The sequence below is a fragment of the Pelobates fuscus genome, chromosome 3 (assembly GCF_036172605.1).
Source record: "Pelobates fuscus isolate aPelFus1 chromosome 3, aPelFus1.pri, whole genome shotgun sequence".
In the NCBI taxonomy this organism is placed as follows: domain Eukaryota; kingdom Metazoa; phylum Chordata; class Amphibia; order Anura; family Pelobatidae; genus Pelobates; species Pelobates fuscus.
The window spans coordinates 419,549,134-419,566,630 of record NC_086319.1 but is presented as its reverse complement, the minus strand read 5'-3'; the positions used below and the strand labels follow the sequence as shown (position 1 = coordinate 419,566,630).

At 41.0% G+C, this 17,497-nt stretch overlaps 1 protein-coding gene across 1 annotated transcript in view; it reads right to left on the bottom strand.

Moving 5' to 3' along the window:
- Window positions 1–17,497, bottom strand: part of NYAP1 (neuronal tyrosine phosphorylated phosphoinositide-3-kinase adaptor 1) — a 59,269-nt gene that overhangs the window by 26,735 nt on the left and 15,037 nt on the right. Inside the window, exons 3-5 of the mRNA XM_063446079.1 lie at window positions 15,633–15,794; window positions 7,144–7,424; window positions 5,712–6,803 (exon numbers count right to left, since the gene is read on the bottom strand). Coding sequence (XP_063302149.1) covers window positions 5,712–6,803; window positions 7,144–7,424; window positions 15,633–15,754 — 1,495 coding nt within the window. The 5' untranslated portion in view covers window positions 15,755–15,794. The remainder of the gene's footprint in view (window positions 1–5,711; window positions 6,804–7,143; window positions 7,425–15,632; window positions 15,795–17,497) is intronic.

The following is a 17,497-nucleotide window of genomic DNA, read 5'->3' as shown; positions in this document are numbered from 1 at the left end:
ATATATAGATAGATAGATAGATAAATGCTTATTTATTATAAAAAAAATACAGAAAAATGCAAAAAAAATGAAAAGTTTTTGCAATAATAATGTGTGCACAATTAGTGCAGGTTAAGGAAAGTAATTACAAATAAATTCATTTAGTTGTTCTGATTTACAGAATATATAATGTGTCTGTGATTTTAAGTTTTTTTTGGTAGTTACAGGTCACAAAGCACAAGGAGTAAAATACACTTTTAATATGGAGCGAATTTAGAATTTGGTATGTTTGTCTTGTAAGCTTAATAGCCATAAAAGAAAACAAAATTGCCACACAAAAGTATATATTTATATAAAGCAGACACCACAGGCTATTTACCTAAGGTTGTTTTGACACTTTCTACGTAGCCATTTTACCGCCAACCTCTGCTAAATATTGGAGTAAAATTTAGTTTTTTTTGGGGTTTTGGCACACAAACTTATAACAAAGAACTTCTCATGTGTATTTTGTAAAGTTGGTGTGTGCTATTCCTGTACAAAGTTTTATTATGTGTTCAGTTACATCTGCTGAGTACAACGGTACCCCCATTGTATGTCTATGGCACTATTTTGTGAAGCTACAGTGCCATATAGGAGACCTGTCCTTTTCAGTATTCACAGTCGAATTTTGAGAGTCGGATTTAATGAGCCTATGCTTCCATTTGGGGTATTATAGTAGTTTGACTGTTCAAAAAAACCCCACAAAGGCCTACCATTTGTAAAAGTAGACACTCCAGGGTATCTCATAAGGTGCATATTGTGCTTTAATATGCCCCCATTTTTTTCCACCAATATATGCCAAAGTATGTGGTAAAAAATAATTTTGTGCATTTTTTACATACGGATTGCATTTTTGCTGGGCATTTAGTATATTTCATATGTGCCACTAAGTTCAAACCCCCCAAATTACGCTCAGCTAAGTCTTCTGAGTAAAAGGACACCCCCATTGTATGTCTATGGCACTATTTCGTGAAGCTACAGTGCCATATAGGAGACCTGTCCTTTTCAGTATTCACAGTAGAATTTTGAGAGACGGATTTAATGAGCCTATGCTTCCATTTGGGGTATTATAACAGTTTAACTGTTCAAAAACCCCCCACAAAGGCCAACCATTTGTAAAAGTAGACACTCCAGGGTATCTCATAAGGTGCATATTGTCTTTGGCACTATTTCGTGAAGCTACAGTGCCATATTGGAGACCAAGCCATATCAGTTTTTACCGAACTTTGAATTTTGACGCTGGGCCTATGTGCAATTTCCAAGCATCTTCGCAGGTTTTAAATTCAAACTACCCCCACAAAGGCCTACCATTTCTTAAAGAAGACATCCCAGGGTATTTCAAAAGGCATATTTTGAACCTTAGCTTGGGATCATTTTTCCGCTAGCTTGTACCAGGTGTAGTGGTAATAAGCGTTTTTTCTGCCTTTTTGACACACAAAGTGAGTTTGCACAGTATATTTTGCAAACCGTATGTGTACTACCACTGTATAATACTTCATATGTTGCTCAGCTATGTCTGCTGAGTACAAGAATACCCCCGTATGTACCTTTGCCAGGTATATGTGGACATCGGAGGGGCACATTTGGGACACAGCCATTCCATTTTTTTCAAGCTTTACATTTTTACGCTGTGCCCATGTCCCATTTTAGAGTATTTTACCAGGCTATATAATCCAAATACCCCATAAAACCATACCATTTCTTAAAGAAGACATCCCAGGGTATTTCAAAAGGCATATTTTGAACCTTAGCGTGGGATCATTTTTCCGCTAGCTTGTACCAGGTGTAGTGGTAATAAGCGTTTTTTCTGCCTTTTTGACACACAAAGTGAGTTTGCACAGTATATTTTGCAAACCTTATGTGTACTACCACTGTATAATACTTCATATGTTGCTCAGCTATGTCTGCTGAGTACAAAAATACCCCCGTATGTACCTTTGCCAGGTATATGTGGACATCGGAGGGGCACATTTGGGACACAGCCATTCCATTTTTTTTCAAACTTTACATTTTTACGCTGTGCCCATGTCCCATTTTAGAGTATTTTACCAGGCTATATAATCCAAATACCCCATAAAGCCATACCATTTCTTAAAGAAGACATCCCAGGGTATTTCAAAAGGCATATTTTGAACCTTAGCGTGGGATCATTTTTCCGCTAGCTTGTACCAGGTGTAGTGGTAATAAGCGTTTATTCTGCCTTTTTGACACACAAAGTGAGTTTGCACAGTATATTTTGCAAACCGTATGTGTGCTACCACTGTATAATACTTCATATGTTGCTCAGCTATGTGGTCTGAGTACAGCAATACCCCCGTATGTACCTTTGCCAGGTATATGTGGATGTTGAAGGGGCACATTTGAGATGCAGCCATTCAGTTTTTTCAAACTTTGAAGTTTTATGCTGTGTCCATGTTCCAATTTGGAGTAGTTTTGATGGTTGGTTATTGAAACTTCCCCACAAACACATTTATTAAAGAATACACCCTGGGGTAATTCAAAAGGCATATTTTGAACCTTAGCGTGGGATAATTTTTCCGCTAGCTTGTACCAGGTGTAGTGGTAATGAGCGTTTTTTAAATGTATTTTTTACTTTTTAAAACTTTTTTACTTTTTAAAACTATTTTTTAAACTTTTGGTTTGCGTATTAATTTTTTTAAAGTTTCCTAAACTTTCGTAAAACTTTTTTTTACAGATTTAACATTTTTCTAAGCTTTTTTTTTTTACCGTTAACCCCTAACTAGCAGTAAGCAGCACTAACAGTAAATTCCCCATTTTCCCATAACTCCCACCCACCCCAGCTAGCAAAATATTTAATTATATAATATTTAAATTAGTTAATTAAATAAATTTAACCCCTGAGGGTTAAAAAATAAATAAAAGTTAATCGTCAGGGGTTAAAAAAATTAGATCACAGTATAATACTGTGCTGTGTATTTTGATCACTGTAGGCAGTGATAGACTGGCAGGGAAGGGGTTAATTTTTATTTGGACTGGGTAAAGGGTTTTTATTTTTTTATTTTTTACTTAAACGTTATTAAAAAAAAAAATTCTTAATTTTTTTACTTTTTAAAGCTTATGTTAAAACTGTTTTTAATGTTAACCCCTAGTTAGCCTAACACTAAATCCCCCAATTCCCCACTAACTTCCACCCTCCCCAGCTAGCTAAATTTATAATTTTAAAATATTTAAATTAATTAATAAAATAAATTTAACCCCTGAGGGTTAAACAAAAAAAATCAGATCATAGTAAAATGTAATCCCTGCCAATTGATCACTGTAGTCAGTGATCAGTTGGCAGGGAAGGGGTTAATTTTTTATTAAAATGGGTAAAGGGGGGTGGGATTTTAATTAAACTTTATTTATTTTTTACACGGGGCAGGATCAGTGAAGATCCGTCTCCCTGCACTTCACAGTGAACCCGGAAGTGCAGGGAGGCGGAAGGTAAGTATACACCGCACATGTGCTCCCTCTGACATGCTGTCAGAGCGGGCACATGTGCTGGGACAGCGCAAGTCGGTGCTCCCGGTCTGCCTCTAATACAGAGGCAGACCGGAGCACCATTAACCCTGCGATCGCCGCGATTGCGGCGATCTGGGGTTAATTTTAACGGGTGACGGACGAGGTCCGTCACTCGTCGTTATGGCAATCCCCTGAGTGACGGACCTTGTCCGTCACCCGTCGTTAAGGGGATACACTGATATTGAACATGCCACTCTTTATAATGATACTGAGTATCTATACACTGATAATGAACACAGCGCTCTGTATAATGAAACTGAGTATCTATACACTGATAATGAACACACCGCTCTGTATAATGATACTGAGTATCTATACACTGATAATGAACACAGCGCTCTGTATAATAATACTGAGTATCTATACACTGATAATGAACACAGCGCTCTGTATAATGATACCGAGTATCTATACACTGATAATGAACACACCGCTTTGTATAATGATCCTGAGTATCTATACGCTGATAATGAACACAGCGCTCTGTATAATGATACTGAGTATCTATACACTGATAATGAACACAGCGCTCTGTATAATGAAACTGAGTATCTATACACTGATAATGAACACACCGCTCTGTATAATGGTAATGAGTATCTATACACTGATATTGAACACACCGCTCTGTATAATAATACTGAGTATCTATACACTGATAATGAACACACCGCTCTGTATAATAATACTGAGTATCTATACACTGATAATGAACACAGCGCTCTGTATAATAATACTGAGTATCTATACACTGATAATGAACACAGCGCTCTGTATAATGATACTGAGTATCTATACACTGATAATGAACACAGCGCTCTGTATAATAATACTGAGTATCTATACACTGATAATGAACACACCGCTCTGTATAATGGTAATGAGTATCTATACACTGATATTGAACACACCGCTCTGTATAATAATACTGAGTATCTATACACTGATAATGAACACACCGCTCTGTATAATAATACTGAGTATCTATACACTGATAATGAACACAGCGCTCTGTATAATGATACTGAGTATCTATACACTGATAATGAACACAGCGCTCTGTATAATGATACTGAGTATCTATACACTGATAATGAACACAGCTCTCTGTATAATGATACTGAGTATCTATACACTGATAATGAACACACCGCTCTGTATAATAATACTGAGTATCTATACACTGATAATGAACACAGCGCTCTGTATAATGATAATGAGTATCTATAGGCTGATAATGAACACACCGCTCTGTATAATGATCATGAGTATCTATACACTGATAATGAACACAGCGCTCTGTATAATGATACTGAGTATCTATACACTGATAATGAACACACCGCTCTGTATAATGATAGTGAGTATCTATACACTGATATTGAACATGCCACTCTTTATAATGATACTGAGTATCTATACACTGATAATGAAAACAGCGCTCTGTATAATAATACTGAGTATCTATACACTGATAATGAACACACCGCTCTGTATAATGGTAATGAGTATCTATACACTGATATTGAACACACCGCTCTGTATAATGATACTGAGTATCTATACACTGATAATGAACACACCGCTCTGTATAATGAAACTGAGTATCTATACACTGATAATGAACACACCGCTCTGTATAATGATACTGAGTATCCATACACTGATAGTGAACACACCGCTCTGTATAATGATACTGAGTATCTATACACTGATAATGAACACACCGCTCTGTATAATGATACTGAGTATCTATACACTGATAATAAACACAGCGCTCTGTATAATGATACTGAGTATCTATACACTGATAATAAACACAGCGCTCTGTATAATGATACTGAGTATCTATACACTGATAATGAACACACCGCTCTGTATAATAATACTGAGTATCTATACCCTGATAATGAACACAGCGCTCTGTATAATGATACAGAGTATCTATACACTGATAATGAACACAGCGCTCTTTATAATGATACTGAGTATCTATACACTGATATTGAACACACCGCTCTGTATAATGGTAATGAGTATCTATACACTGATATTGAACATGCCACTCTTTATAATGATACTGATGTGATAATGAAGATTTTCTTAGTAAAGGGCTGTTGCCCTAGGCCTAGGCCAATCACAATGTATCAGATAAAATAGGCTGCGCTTACGGTCACCAGTTTGACTCCTCCGTCCACAAGACATCCTTCTTGGTAGCTCCCAAACGCTTCCACCTCTTTCATCCTCAACTGTACTTCCTCCTCGGAGTTCTGACGTCTGACTTGCCGTTGGGCCTCTGGTGCTTTTTAGGCTATTCTCATATGCTGGCGGCCTCCTGCCAGCAGGATATGTCCAGACAGTGGGAGAAGCCTGCTCCCTTTGCCCCTGTTGGAGATATGCTGATGGTGGGCGACTGGGCAGTTGTGTTCCTGCCACACGAGATGCTGGGCATATCAGTCCAGCTAATACTGAGATCTCTCGCTCAGTCTTTTCCTCTACCTGGGCAGCTGGAAGCAAAGAATGGGTAACTTTAACTGAAGAGTAGACCATGGTGTATGAGAGGGCTTTGTCTCGTGTGTGCCCATGAGGGATAGGCAGCATTGATGCTCCTTTCTCTTGAAGACATCCTGAACCACGTGGAGTTGGGGTTTCTGAGTCCGGCCTGCGCTGAGCAGAAGTCTGAGGTGGTAGAGGAGTTGAATGACTACGGGCTCGACCAGAGGGAGGCAGATGAATGGAAGTCGAAGAAACTGTATGCGCTATTTCCTTCTGTGGGATTGGTAGTTTGGATGTGACTGAAGGCACTGGCTTTGAGCTCTTGTTGCCTTTCCCAGATGGTGCACCTAACAGTGCAGGCCGATGTTGCAAAAGGTTTGGAAATGGAGGTGGAATGTCAACATCAGGAGTTCTAGGGGGTGGGGGACGCCTTCGCTGTGGATGACGCAAATGGGATGGTTGATCATCCTGGTGGGGATATTTCATTTCCTCGTAGATGGCCTCTTCTTCTCCATCCGACTCTTCTTCAGGTGGTGCTGGAGTGGCAGGAGGAGGTGGTCTTTGAGAGATGTTTCCCACCATTTCAATGTACACAGGTTCCTCCGGGGAGGGATCAGAAGTGCGTGTGGATGGAGGGAAAGCTGCGATAGAGGATGCAGGGCGATTGGCATACATGTCATCAAAAGAGGCAGAGAGATGGGTGTGGGGACTTCGCTGTGGCTTCTGAGGAGGCATTCTGCGACAGTCAGAGGCACTTTTCACAGATCCTAGAGAGAAAAAGGTGACATAAGAGTTAAACCTTTATAACAACGAGATCCTTTTCTTAGCATACTCTGAACCTTTTAAGTATTAACTGTATGATGGAAAAGCAGCCAATCACCTCTAGGGGTATCACCTTACAACTGATATACAGCCTGTAGCAGTAATGGCTATTCTTGGCCATCCAAACATTTGAGAGCTATTACAGAACTAGGATATAAATGTATCAACTTGTTAGTTCTAGTATTACGAGCTATGTGGGCTATACAGCTTGGTAGCCACTAGGACACATACCGGAGATCTTGACTTGGTACTGGGAGCACTGCTCAGGACTGCTGTAACACTTACCTTCCTTTCGGATCCTGAGCCCCTCATGATGGGAGCCATCAGCACCAAGACTAAGCTTTGTGCTTGGGTTTCTCTTGGGTTTGGCTGGGGGTCTTCTTCCTGGGGGTCCAACTTCACTAGTGCTGTCCTCAGGAGCACTACCCACTGAGTGGCAGGAGAGGGATCTGGGGGCCAAGGCATTGGCACAGGGAAGGGGTTCTCGCTCCTGTGAGGCTGGCATGGTCATGAAGCCCATTCGGAAATGGCGGCGAAAAGAGGCCATGTCTCGCACCTTCCCCAAGCTGTAACACAGTACATACAATATTACACTCCCTGTATACAGCACTTCTTTCTCACTGTATATAACATATTACTGGTGTATATACTACATTATACATGTATGTATGTATGTATGCATTTATATATATAAAATCACAAAAAAAATCCCGCACTCAAAGGACTTCAAACCAGAAGAGGTGAGTAATACTTCATTTTGAATTATTCATCGTTAAAATAATTCAGCGTTTCAGTCCCTCCAAGGGGACCTTTATCAGGACAAATATACATATACATAAACACATATACATATAGATAAATATAATATATATATATACATATACATAAACACATATACATATAGATAAATGCCATAAGTCCTTGCACTGCAGGCTGAAGAACCAATAGGTTAGATGCTGGGTGCCAGATCCAAGTCATTCATATACAGCTGTATTCCAATAGATGATCTGCACTCACAGGCTCCAATTAAAATGTAACTTGTATATCTTACATTAAAAAGTAGATACAAGTGCCATAAATCGTCAATGTTTCAGTACCGGGTATACTGTCCTGAGGAAAGTCCCGACCTGGGACTGAAACGTTGACTATTTATGGCACTTGTATCTACTTTTTAATGTAAGATATAAAAGTTACATTTTAATTGGAGCCTGTGAGTGCAGATCATCTATTGGAATACAGCTATATATATATATATATATATATATATATATATATATATATAAAATTGATTTTCCCACTCCTCCTGGGTGGTATGTTTGTAATGGATCCCCTATAATCCGTTATAAATCTCCCGAGTCCCAAGTGCAGTAGTGATTATAGCTCAAGTTCCCCAAACATCAGGCTAGACTTGATGAAGGGTTGAAACAAAGGTGTTTAATCAGGCCTACTGGCCTACTTATATCCGAAATCAGGAGGCTGGAAATCCTGCCCCGAATTCTCGCACAAAATGGTTACAAATTACAGTGTCAGCATGACTAGGTATAAAAGACATAAAATATTAAAACACATGAAAATACATAAAAAAAAACATATATCCCCAGATAGCCTGGATCTGAGCGCCCAAGTTGTCCAAATAGCGCTCAGATCCCATGAATACAGTTGCATCGTCACCGGGGTAATGTTTTGACCGACCGCTCATGAGGCATATGTCCAAATTAGTTCCATCCATAGTTTCAATGGAAGGGGTCGGTCAATTTCAGGAGTTCCAAAACGAACAAAAGGACGAACTGTTCCCCTGGCTCATAAGTAGCGTTTGTTTGTCTTGTTCATACAAACAAACCTACCAAACAGCGCTGGGCCCTGGCTTGAAGCAGACGTTCGTATGGTTTAATCGGTGTTGGTGGGTTCGAGTGTCCGACTTAGAGTTCCAGACATTCGACAACCAAGTCCATCACGTGGTATTTGTAACGGATCACCTGGCACCCCGACTGGGTACCTCCGTTGAAGGATGCTCCTAGTGCTTACAGAGGACTCCAAGCACTCCGCAGACACCACAACCACCGCAGACCCCACGAACCGCCGCAGCTTGGTTGGGGTCTCGCCGTCTCCTACCCACCCTGGACCTACGACAAGGCTCCAGGTTCCAGTGGGTGAACCTCTCCTCCAAGAGAGTGAAGCAGGAGCAAGCTCTTAAACGAGCTTAGTAGTGATTAACAAAGGGAGCATGCAGAGCATAGCAATCCCTTGTAGTGATATAGCAATTCCCCCAATAAGAGACAGGACTCTAGATTGAGGGTGAAGTAGAACTCATGTTTAATGGCAGGTACTCTGCTTTTATGCAGTGCTCCCCTGCAAGGGAGACGCCCACAGGCAGTTAGGCATTAACCAACCAGATAACGGTTACATCCCACAGATTCCCTCCCCTCTGCTTGGGAGATAATTGAGTTTCTTACTGTATCTACTCAATTATCTCCAAGCTAAAACTTATACTTTTTTATACATTTTTAAAACTCCAAAACAATACATCCAATATTAATAAAAGTCACACATTATTAATCAGCACACTTTACTTACAAACATGTCCAAAATTCAGCCAATTCCATCCAGGGGTTAAAGAGTTAGCTGGAAGTCCTTTATGACCGACCGCAAGCACATTTTCCTGCCCAAAACAGTTCCATGGATTTGGGCTGTGCGGTCGGTCTATTTTACACTGAGAAAATGACTAAGTCCCATTCGAACATTCGAATCTTCGAACGGGACTTAGTCTCCAGCCGCGGTGTCGAAATAGGTACGGGTCAGCGGTGTTCGTGCAATTGGGTAGCCGGAAACAGTTCCATAGATTTGGCTGCACACACTGCTGACCGCGTTCGAATAAGTTAAAATGGCCGGTGCCACATGTTCGTTTGTCGAGCGGCGGCCACTTCGACAACTTCGGCACTTTGACGACTTCAGTACTTCGACTGCATCCGAAGTGCCAGTTTAAAAGTTGTAACACTGCTCCAAAGCATTTAAAGGGCCAGGAACAGCATTCAAAAATCCATTATGCCCAAATGTAATTCTTAAAGGGCAATAAATCCCAGGGCCATAGTCGCAGGGCAGGAGGCTAGCGATCAGTCCTCTCCAATGCCCAGTGGCAAATGGCAGTTTGTCACAGCATTCAGTTATACGAATGGCGGCCACACAGAGAGAGCACTTAATCCTCTGATTTGTTTGTAGTTAATGAGCCAGGGAGGTGGTCGGTGTTCAGTAGATTTATATACCGAATGCAGAAAAAAACATGAATAGAGTTCAGGAAACGGTAAGTGAACTTGGGAGGAGGACATCTCCTATACAGGCAAAATAGTGGATTTTGTCACATAGTTTATTCCTCATTCTCGGGTCCTCTACCAGAGGCCTGAGAGTTTGAGGGTTCTGCGCATTATCTTATCTGTTCCTAGAACTGCACTCTTCTGGACAGCGATGTTAGATGTCCCACCTGGAATCTGTTGAAGCCACTCTCCCAACTTGGGAGTCACAGCTCCTATAACAACTGGGACTACTACTGCTTTCACTTTCCACATACTTTCTAGTTCTTCTTTCAGTCCTTGGTATTTCTTCACCTTCTCACGTTCCTTCTTCCTGATCTTATAGTCACTGGGTATTGCCACATCCACCACGACTGCAGTCTTCCGTTCTTTGTCTACCACCATGATGTCGGGTTGGTTGGCCAGCACTTGCTTGTCTGTCTGGATCTTGAAGTCCCACAAGATCTCAGCCCTGTCATTCTCGACTACCCTTTGTTGTATCTCCCATCTGGACTTAGGCAGGTCCAATCCATATTCTGTGCAGATGTTTCAGTACATAATCCCAGCAACTTGCACAGTCTGCACCTTGGGTCTTGCCTGGGGTGGCAGACTCCAGCTTCTATTGATCTGGTGCTAAATGCCTGTTCCTGTGCTGCTAGGATTAGTGCCCCAGTGCTGTCTTTCAGTCCTGCCTTTTCCAACCACTGGTAGGATTTCGTCTGTGAGTCACATCCACTATCTGCTGGTGGTACACCCCATGGAGAGGTTCGTCTTGCCAAGGAGCCTCCTCTTTATCTGCATCCTCTATCTGTTGAAGTCTAAGGCATTCCCTTAGCAGTTCATCTTTGGGAGCCATCTTCGTGAAGTACTTGTGGATGCTCTGTGTTTCATCCAGGACTGTGGCCTTGACACTCATTAGGCCCCAAACTCTGGCAGGTGTCCAGTCTCTGGGTGCTGGATTTTTCAGGTGGAATCCTCCATTCATAGTAAGTAGTTTTCTGGCCAGTTCTTTTCTTGGCCATGTTATTATTCCAACTGGGTACCAGATGAGAACTTGGATCTTGTTCTTGTCATTGAGCTGGGATTTCAGGACCTGTTTGACTCTTTGGAGGTACATGGATGTTGCTATCTCCCTTGCCTCTTCCTCATGGTTGCCATGCATTTGTGGTACCCCCAGGTACTTGTAGCTGTTCTCTACATCTTCTATTTGACTTTCTGGAACTTTAACTCCTTCTGTCCTGATCATCTTCCCTCTTTTTGCTATCATCCGCCTGCAATTCTCTAGTCTGAACGACATTCCGATGTCCTTGCTGTATATCCTAGTTAGGTGGGTCAGTGAGTCACATACAGCTTGATGTCATCCATGTAGAGTAGATGGTTGATGGTAGCTCCACTCTTGAACCTGTATCCATATCCACTCTTCTTGTTGATCTGGCTAAAGGGGTTGAGGCCTATGCAAAACAGCATTGGATATAGCGCCTTGGTATATGCCACATTTGATCCTCACTTGAGTTATTGTCCTGGAATTGGCTTCTAGAGTTGTTTTCCACTTGCCTATCAAGTTCTTGATGAAGGCTCTTATTGTCTTGCTGACCTTGTAGAGAGCCACGCATTCCAGTATCCATGTGTGTGGCATTGTGTCATAGGCTTTCTTGTAGTCAATCCAGGCCATACACAGATTGGTCTTTCTGGTCTTAGAATCCCCTGTGACTGCTTGGTCTACCAGTAGTTGGTGTTTTAATCCCCTGGTGTTGTTTCCAATCCCCTTCTGAGTATTGCTTATATATTGACTCATATATGCCCTTGGATCTTGGAGGCTATGATGCCTGACATGAGTTTCCATGTTGTGGGGAGGCAGGTTATTGGTCAGTAGTTGGATGGTGTTGTTCCCTTGTGAGGGTCCTTCACGTATTGTTCTGCCTTGTGTTAGCAAGTCAGAGTGGGAGCCTGTTGGTTCATTTGTGCTGCTAGACGTTCATGCAGCGCTGTTAACTTCTTTATCCAGTAGTTGTGGATCATGTCAGGTCCTGGGGCTAGCCCACTCTTCATGTGTGCTGCTCTCTGTTGGATATCTTCAACTGTGATGGTGACTGGTTCCGGTTCTGGCAGCATGCAGTGGTATGCTTTCAGGTCTAGTAGCCACTGGGCCTCGGTGTTATGAGATGCTTCTTTCTCTTAGATATTCTTCCAGTACTGTTCAGTCTCAGCTCTGGGTGGGTCTTGCGAGGAGATGTAGTGGTTACCCATTAGCTGTGCATACACCTTGGATGGTTCTTTGGTAAAGCGGGCATTTCTTCTCTTAGCCTCTGCTTCTCTGGTGTATCTGCTCAGTCTGGTTGCCAGTGCTGTCAGTCTTTGCTTGGCTGTTTCCAGCGCCTCTGGTATGGGCATATCAATGTACATATATACAATATATATATATATATATATATATATATGTTACTTACTATGTATACAAAAAACTTAGACAACACAGTAAATCTGAAAACACACTCGTTATTCACTCCAGTTTATAGCAAGAAATTCTTCATCACCTCCCTATAAATATGAAATGGTAATATCCTGTATATACCATATCGGTTTCTATATAGAGTATATTACCCTCAGTATATAGGTACTATCCTGTATATACCATATCGGTTTCTATATAGAGTATATTACCCTCAGTATATAGGTAATATCCTGTATATACCGTATCGGTTTCTATATAGAGTATATTACCCTCAGTATATAGGTACTATCCTGTATATACCGTATCGGGTTCTGTATAGAGTATATTACCCTCAGTATATAGGTACTATCCTGTATATACCATATCGGTATCTATATAGAGTATATTACCCTCAGTATATAGAACCCTGAGCGACACCACTTACCACTTTTGTCCAGCCTGAAAATTTACCATTAATGACAACTCGTTGTACTCTATCTTTAAGCCAATGTTCTACCCAAGAACAAGAATATTCATCTAGACCAATTTCTTTTAGTTTAAAGACTAACCTATTGTGAGCAACCGTATCAAATGCCTTGGCAAAATCCAAGTAGATCACATCCACTGCAACATCCTGATCTATACTTCTACTTACTTCTTCGTAGAATGTAATTAGATTATGTTGACATGACCTATGTTTCATGAAACCATGCTGATTATTGCTAATAACAAAGTTCTTCCCAATGAATTCCTGAATAATATCCCTTAATAGCCCTTCAAATATTTTCCCAGTTACAGAAGTTAAGCTCACAGGTCTATAATTTCCAGGCAAGGATTTTGAACCCTTTTTCAATATAGGAGCAACATCTGCCTTCCTCCAATCCTCCGATAGAACACCTGAAACAAAAGAATCTTGAAAAATTAAATACAGAGGTTCACTTATTTCCCCACTTACCTCCTTAAGTACTCGTGGGTGAATACCGTCAGGCCCCGGGGGTTTATTTACATTAATTTTCTTTAATAGCTATAGCACCTTGTCTCGAGTTATCCAATCACAAGTTATTTCCAAGTTTTTTGCAGCAATCATTTGCATATCTCTTGCCATAGGATCCTCATTAATATGTACTGAAGAAAAATAGTTATTTAAAATGGCTGCTTTTTCCTGATCTTCATTAGCTAATAAACCCAACTCTGTTTCCAGTGTACCTACACTTTAATTTTTTGTTTTTTTAGAATTGATGTACTTGAAAAAAAAATTGGGGTTGGTTTTGCATTCTTTAGCTATCAATTTCTCATTTTCTAGTTTATCCGCTTTAATTGCTTTTTTTCAAGCATTATTGGCTTCCTTATATCTTAAATTGTCCGATTTAAATGCTTTAAATGCCCTTTTCTTATTTTTAATCTCTTGTTTTACTCCTCTACTAAGCCACATTGGTTTTAATTTGTTTCTTTTATATTTATTACCCAATGGTACATACTGAGTGTGACAGAACCATCCGTCTGTCTATTTTTGGTGGATTCGTCTATTTTCTTCCTGTCCGTATAAGTGACTGTTTCCAATATCATAGCCATACGAATGACTGTTTGCAACGAATAAACCTACCGAACGGATGGCCACCCAGAATAGAAGTGTGCTGCTGGTTAACCTTTTGATCCCAATTAGAACGTTGTGGTTAACCGCAGACACTTCTCAATTAAACCGACTTCAGGGTGGCCGTCGTTCGTATGTCGACCACGAGGCAGCAGCCATTTTAAACCGTACGAAAGCCCAGCGGTGTTCGTCTCTGATTCCATGGAACTAAAAACGGACACTCTTTCTGCCGAACACCGCTGAAACAATGGGTCGCCTGGCTGTCTCGACCAACCCGTACGAACACCGGCTGTTCGGGAGTTTTACCGTCGACGAAAGTACTTAACCCAGATAGCCTTCCCAGGGAGTCAATCACCTACCGAAAGACCGTAAGAACTTTGACTCCCTGGCGATTTAACTATACGTATGGGATCTGAGCGCTATTCGTCAATAATGTGCCCTCAGATCCCGGCTATCTGGGGATATGTGATGTGGGTGTAAAATGTACAGTTATTATAAAGTTATGTATTTTTATGTCTTTTCTGGTTTTAGATTTAAAATGGCGATGGGTCTTTGTCCTGGAGATAATTGTATTCCTTCCCAATTATCTCCAGGGCAGAGGGGAGGGAACCATATTGAATTGTGGGAAAAGTCTGTGACTGTATGTCTGGAATGTCCTCCAGTACTTCTGTAATTTCAGTCTTCCATTTGGTCCCCTAGGGGAGTGTCCACCAAGTGGGAGACCGCGATAAATACGGGTGGGTAGCCCACAGTAAAGCCAGATCCTGTTTGACCCTCAATACGGAGCTTCTGTCTTGTTATTGGGGGGATTTATTATTTATGCTTAGAGACTGCTTATTGGAAATGTATGCTGCTTGGTGGATGTCGTGGTTCGGCTAGCAGCGGCAGTTCGTAGAGTTCTGTTCGGGAACCGGAGTCCCTTCACGGATCCCGTTCAGGAGATTACCGCTTCCCCTGGTTATGGTTCGTGGATTACAATTTATACGAACGGAAAATTGATACGGTGAGAGGGGAAGGTGAACTAAACGGCGCTTTGACTTACAGACACTGAGGGTGTCTTAACACTGAGAAATGTACCTTTCTAATATTTGTTTGAACAGTTTCCATTTATCCTCAGTGTTTTTATCACTAAGGAGTTTATGCCAGTTGATATGTTGTAGAGCTGCCCTAATCTTATTGAAATTGGCTTTTTAAAAATTATACGTTTTAGTATACCCCACTTGCTTTTGCTTTTTTGAGTTTATTTCAAAATTTACCATATTGTGATCACTATTTCCCAAATGCTCCTCTACTTGAATGTTGGTTAAAAGATCAATATTGTTTGTTATAACGAGATCCAGACAAGCGTCCTTTCTAGTTGGTGCTTGTACCAGTTGTGACATAAAGGTGTCATTTAACACATTCAAAAACCGGATTCTATCCTGTATATTCCGTGTATATATTTTTTTTATATATAGCATGTTTTTACCTTTTCTTTGACTCTTCCTCTTTTGGCTTCCATTCCACCCTGCTTTTCCTGTACAGCAGGTTCATTGCTGCGTCCTTTTCAGTGCTACGAATGGACACAATGTCAGAGAAAGTATTGGTCATCTTCTAGGATCTGACCGGCAGACTTCCGTGGCAGGGGAGACTGTAAAGCAAGAAGCGTTACATTAACGGCACACGCCATATACCAGCACAACAGCTAATGTATTTAATTACCCTTCATTTTTTTACTGACAAATGGTAGTTCGTAGAGCAAATCCATAAACACCTAACTAATGTAACTTTAGGGCTGTAAATGGGGCCAGGGTGCAGGCTTCTCTAAGAAATCTGTGATACACAACTAAAATTTATGTTATTTACACAGACTGATTTCTAAACACATTTTTGTAGTTTAAAGAAACGTTACTGGGGGTATTATTACTGGGAGTATTATTGCTGTGGAGCTATGTTATACACTCAGACACATTACTGGGAGTATTATTGCTGTGGAGCTCTGTTATACACTCAGACACATTACTGGGAGTATTATTGCTGTGGGGCTCTGTTATACACTCAGACACATTACTGGGAGTATTATTGCTGTGGGGCTCTGTTATACACTCAGACACATTACTGGGAGTATTATTACTGTGGGGCTCTGTTATACACTCAGACACATTACTGGGAGTATTATTGCTGTGGAGCTCTGTTATACACTCAGACACATTACTGGGAGTATTATTGCTGTGGAGCTCTGTTATACACTCAGACACATTACTGGGAGTATTGTTGCTGTGGGGCTCTGTTATACACTCAGACACATTACTGGGAGTATTATTGCTGTGGAGCTCTGTTATACACTCAGACACATTACTGGGAGTATTGTTGCTGTGGGGCTCTGTTATACACTCAGACACATTACTGGGAGTATTATTGCTGTGGGGCTCTGTTATACACTCAGACACATTACTGGGAGTATTATTACTGTGGGGCTCTGTTATACACTCAGACACATTACTGGGAGTATTATTGCTGTGGAGCTCTGTTATACACTCAGACACATTACTGGGAGTATTATTGCTGTGGAGCTCTGTTATACACTCAGACACATTACTGGGAGTATTGTTGCTGTGGGGCTCTGTTATACACTCAGACACATTACTGGGAGTATTATTGCTGTGGAGCTCTGTTATACACTCAGACACATTACTGGGAGTATTGTTGCTGTGGGGCTCTGTTATACACTCAGACACATTACTGGGAGTATTGTTGCTGTGGAGCTCTGTTATACACTCAGACACATTACTGGGAGTATTATTGCTGTGGAGCTCTGTTATACACTCAGACACATTACTGGGAGTATTGTTGCTGTGGGGCTCTGTTATACACTCAGACACATTACTGGGAGTATTATTGCTGTGGAGCTCTGTTATACACTCAGACACATTACTGGGAGTATTATTACTGTGGAGCTCTGTTATACACTCAGACACATTACTGGGGGTATTATTGCTGGGGAGCTCTGTTATACACTCAGACACATTACTGGGAGTATTATTGCTGTGGAGCTCTGTTATACACTCAGACACATTACTGGGGGTATTATTGCTGTGGAGCTCTGTTATACACTCAGACACATTACTGGGGGTATTATTGCTGTGGAGCTGTTATACACACAGACACATTACTGGGAGTATTATTGCTGTGGGGCTCTGTTATACACTCAGACACATTACTGGGAGTATTATTGCTGTGGAGCTCTGTTATACACTCAGACACATTACTGGGAGTATTATTGCTGTGGAGCTCTGTTATACACTCAGACACATTACTCAGAGTATTATTGCTGTGGAGCTCTGTTATACACTC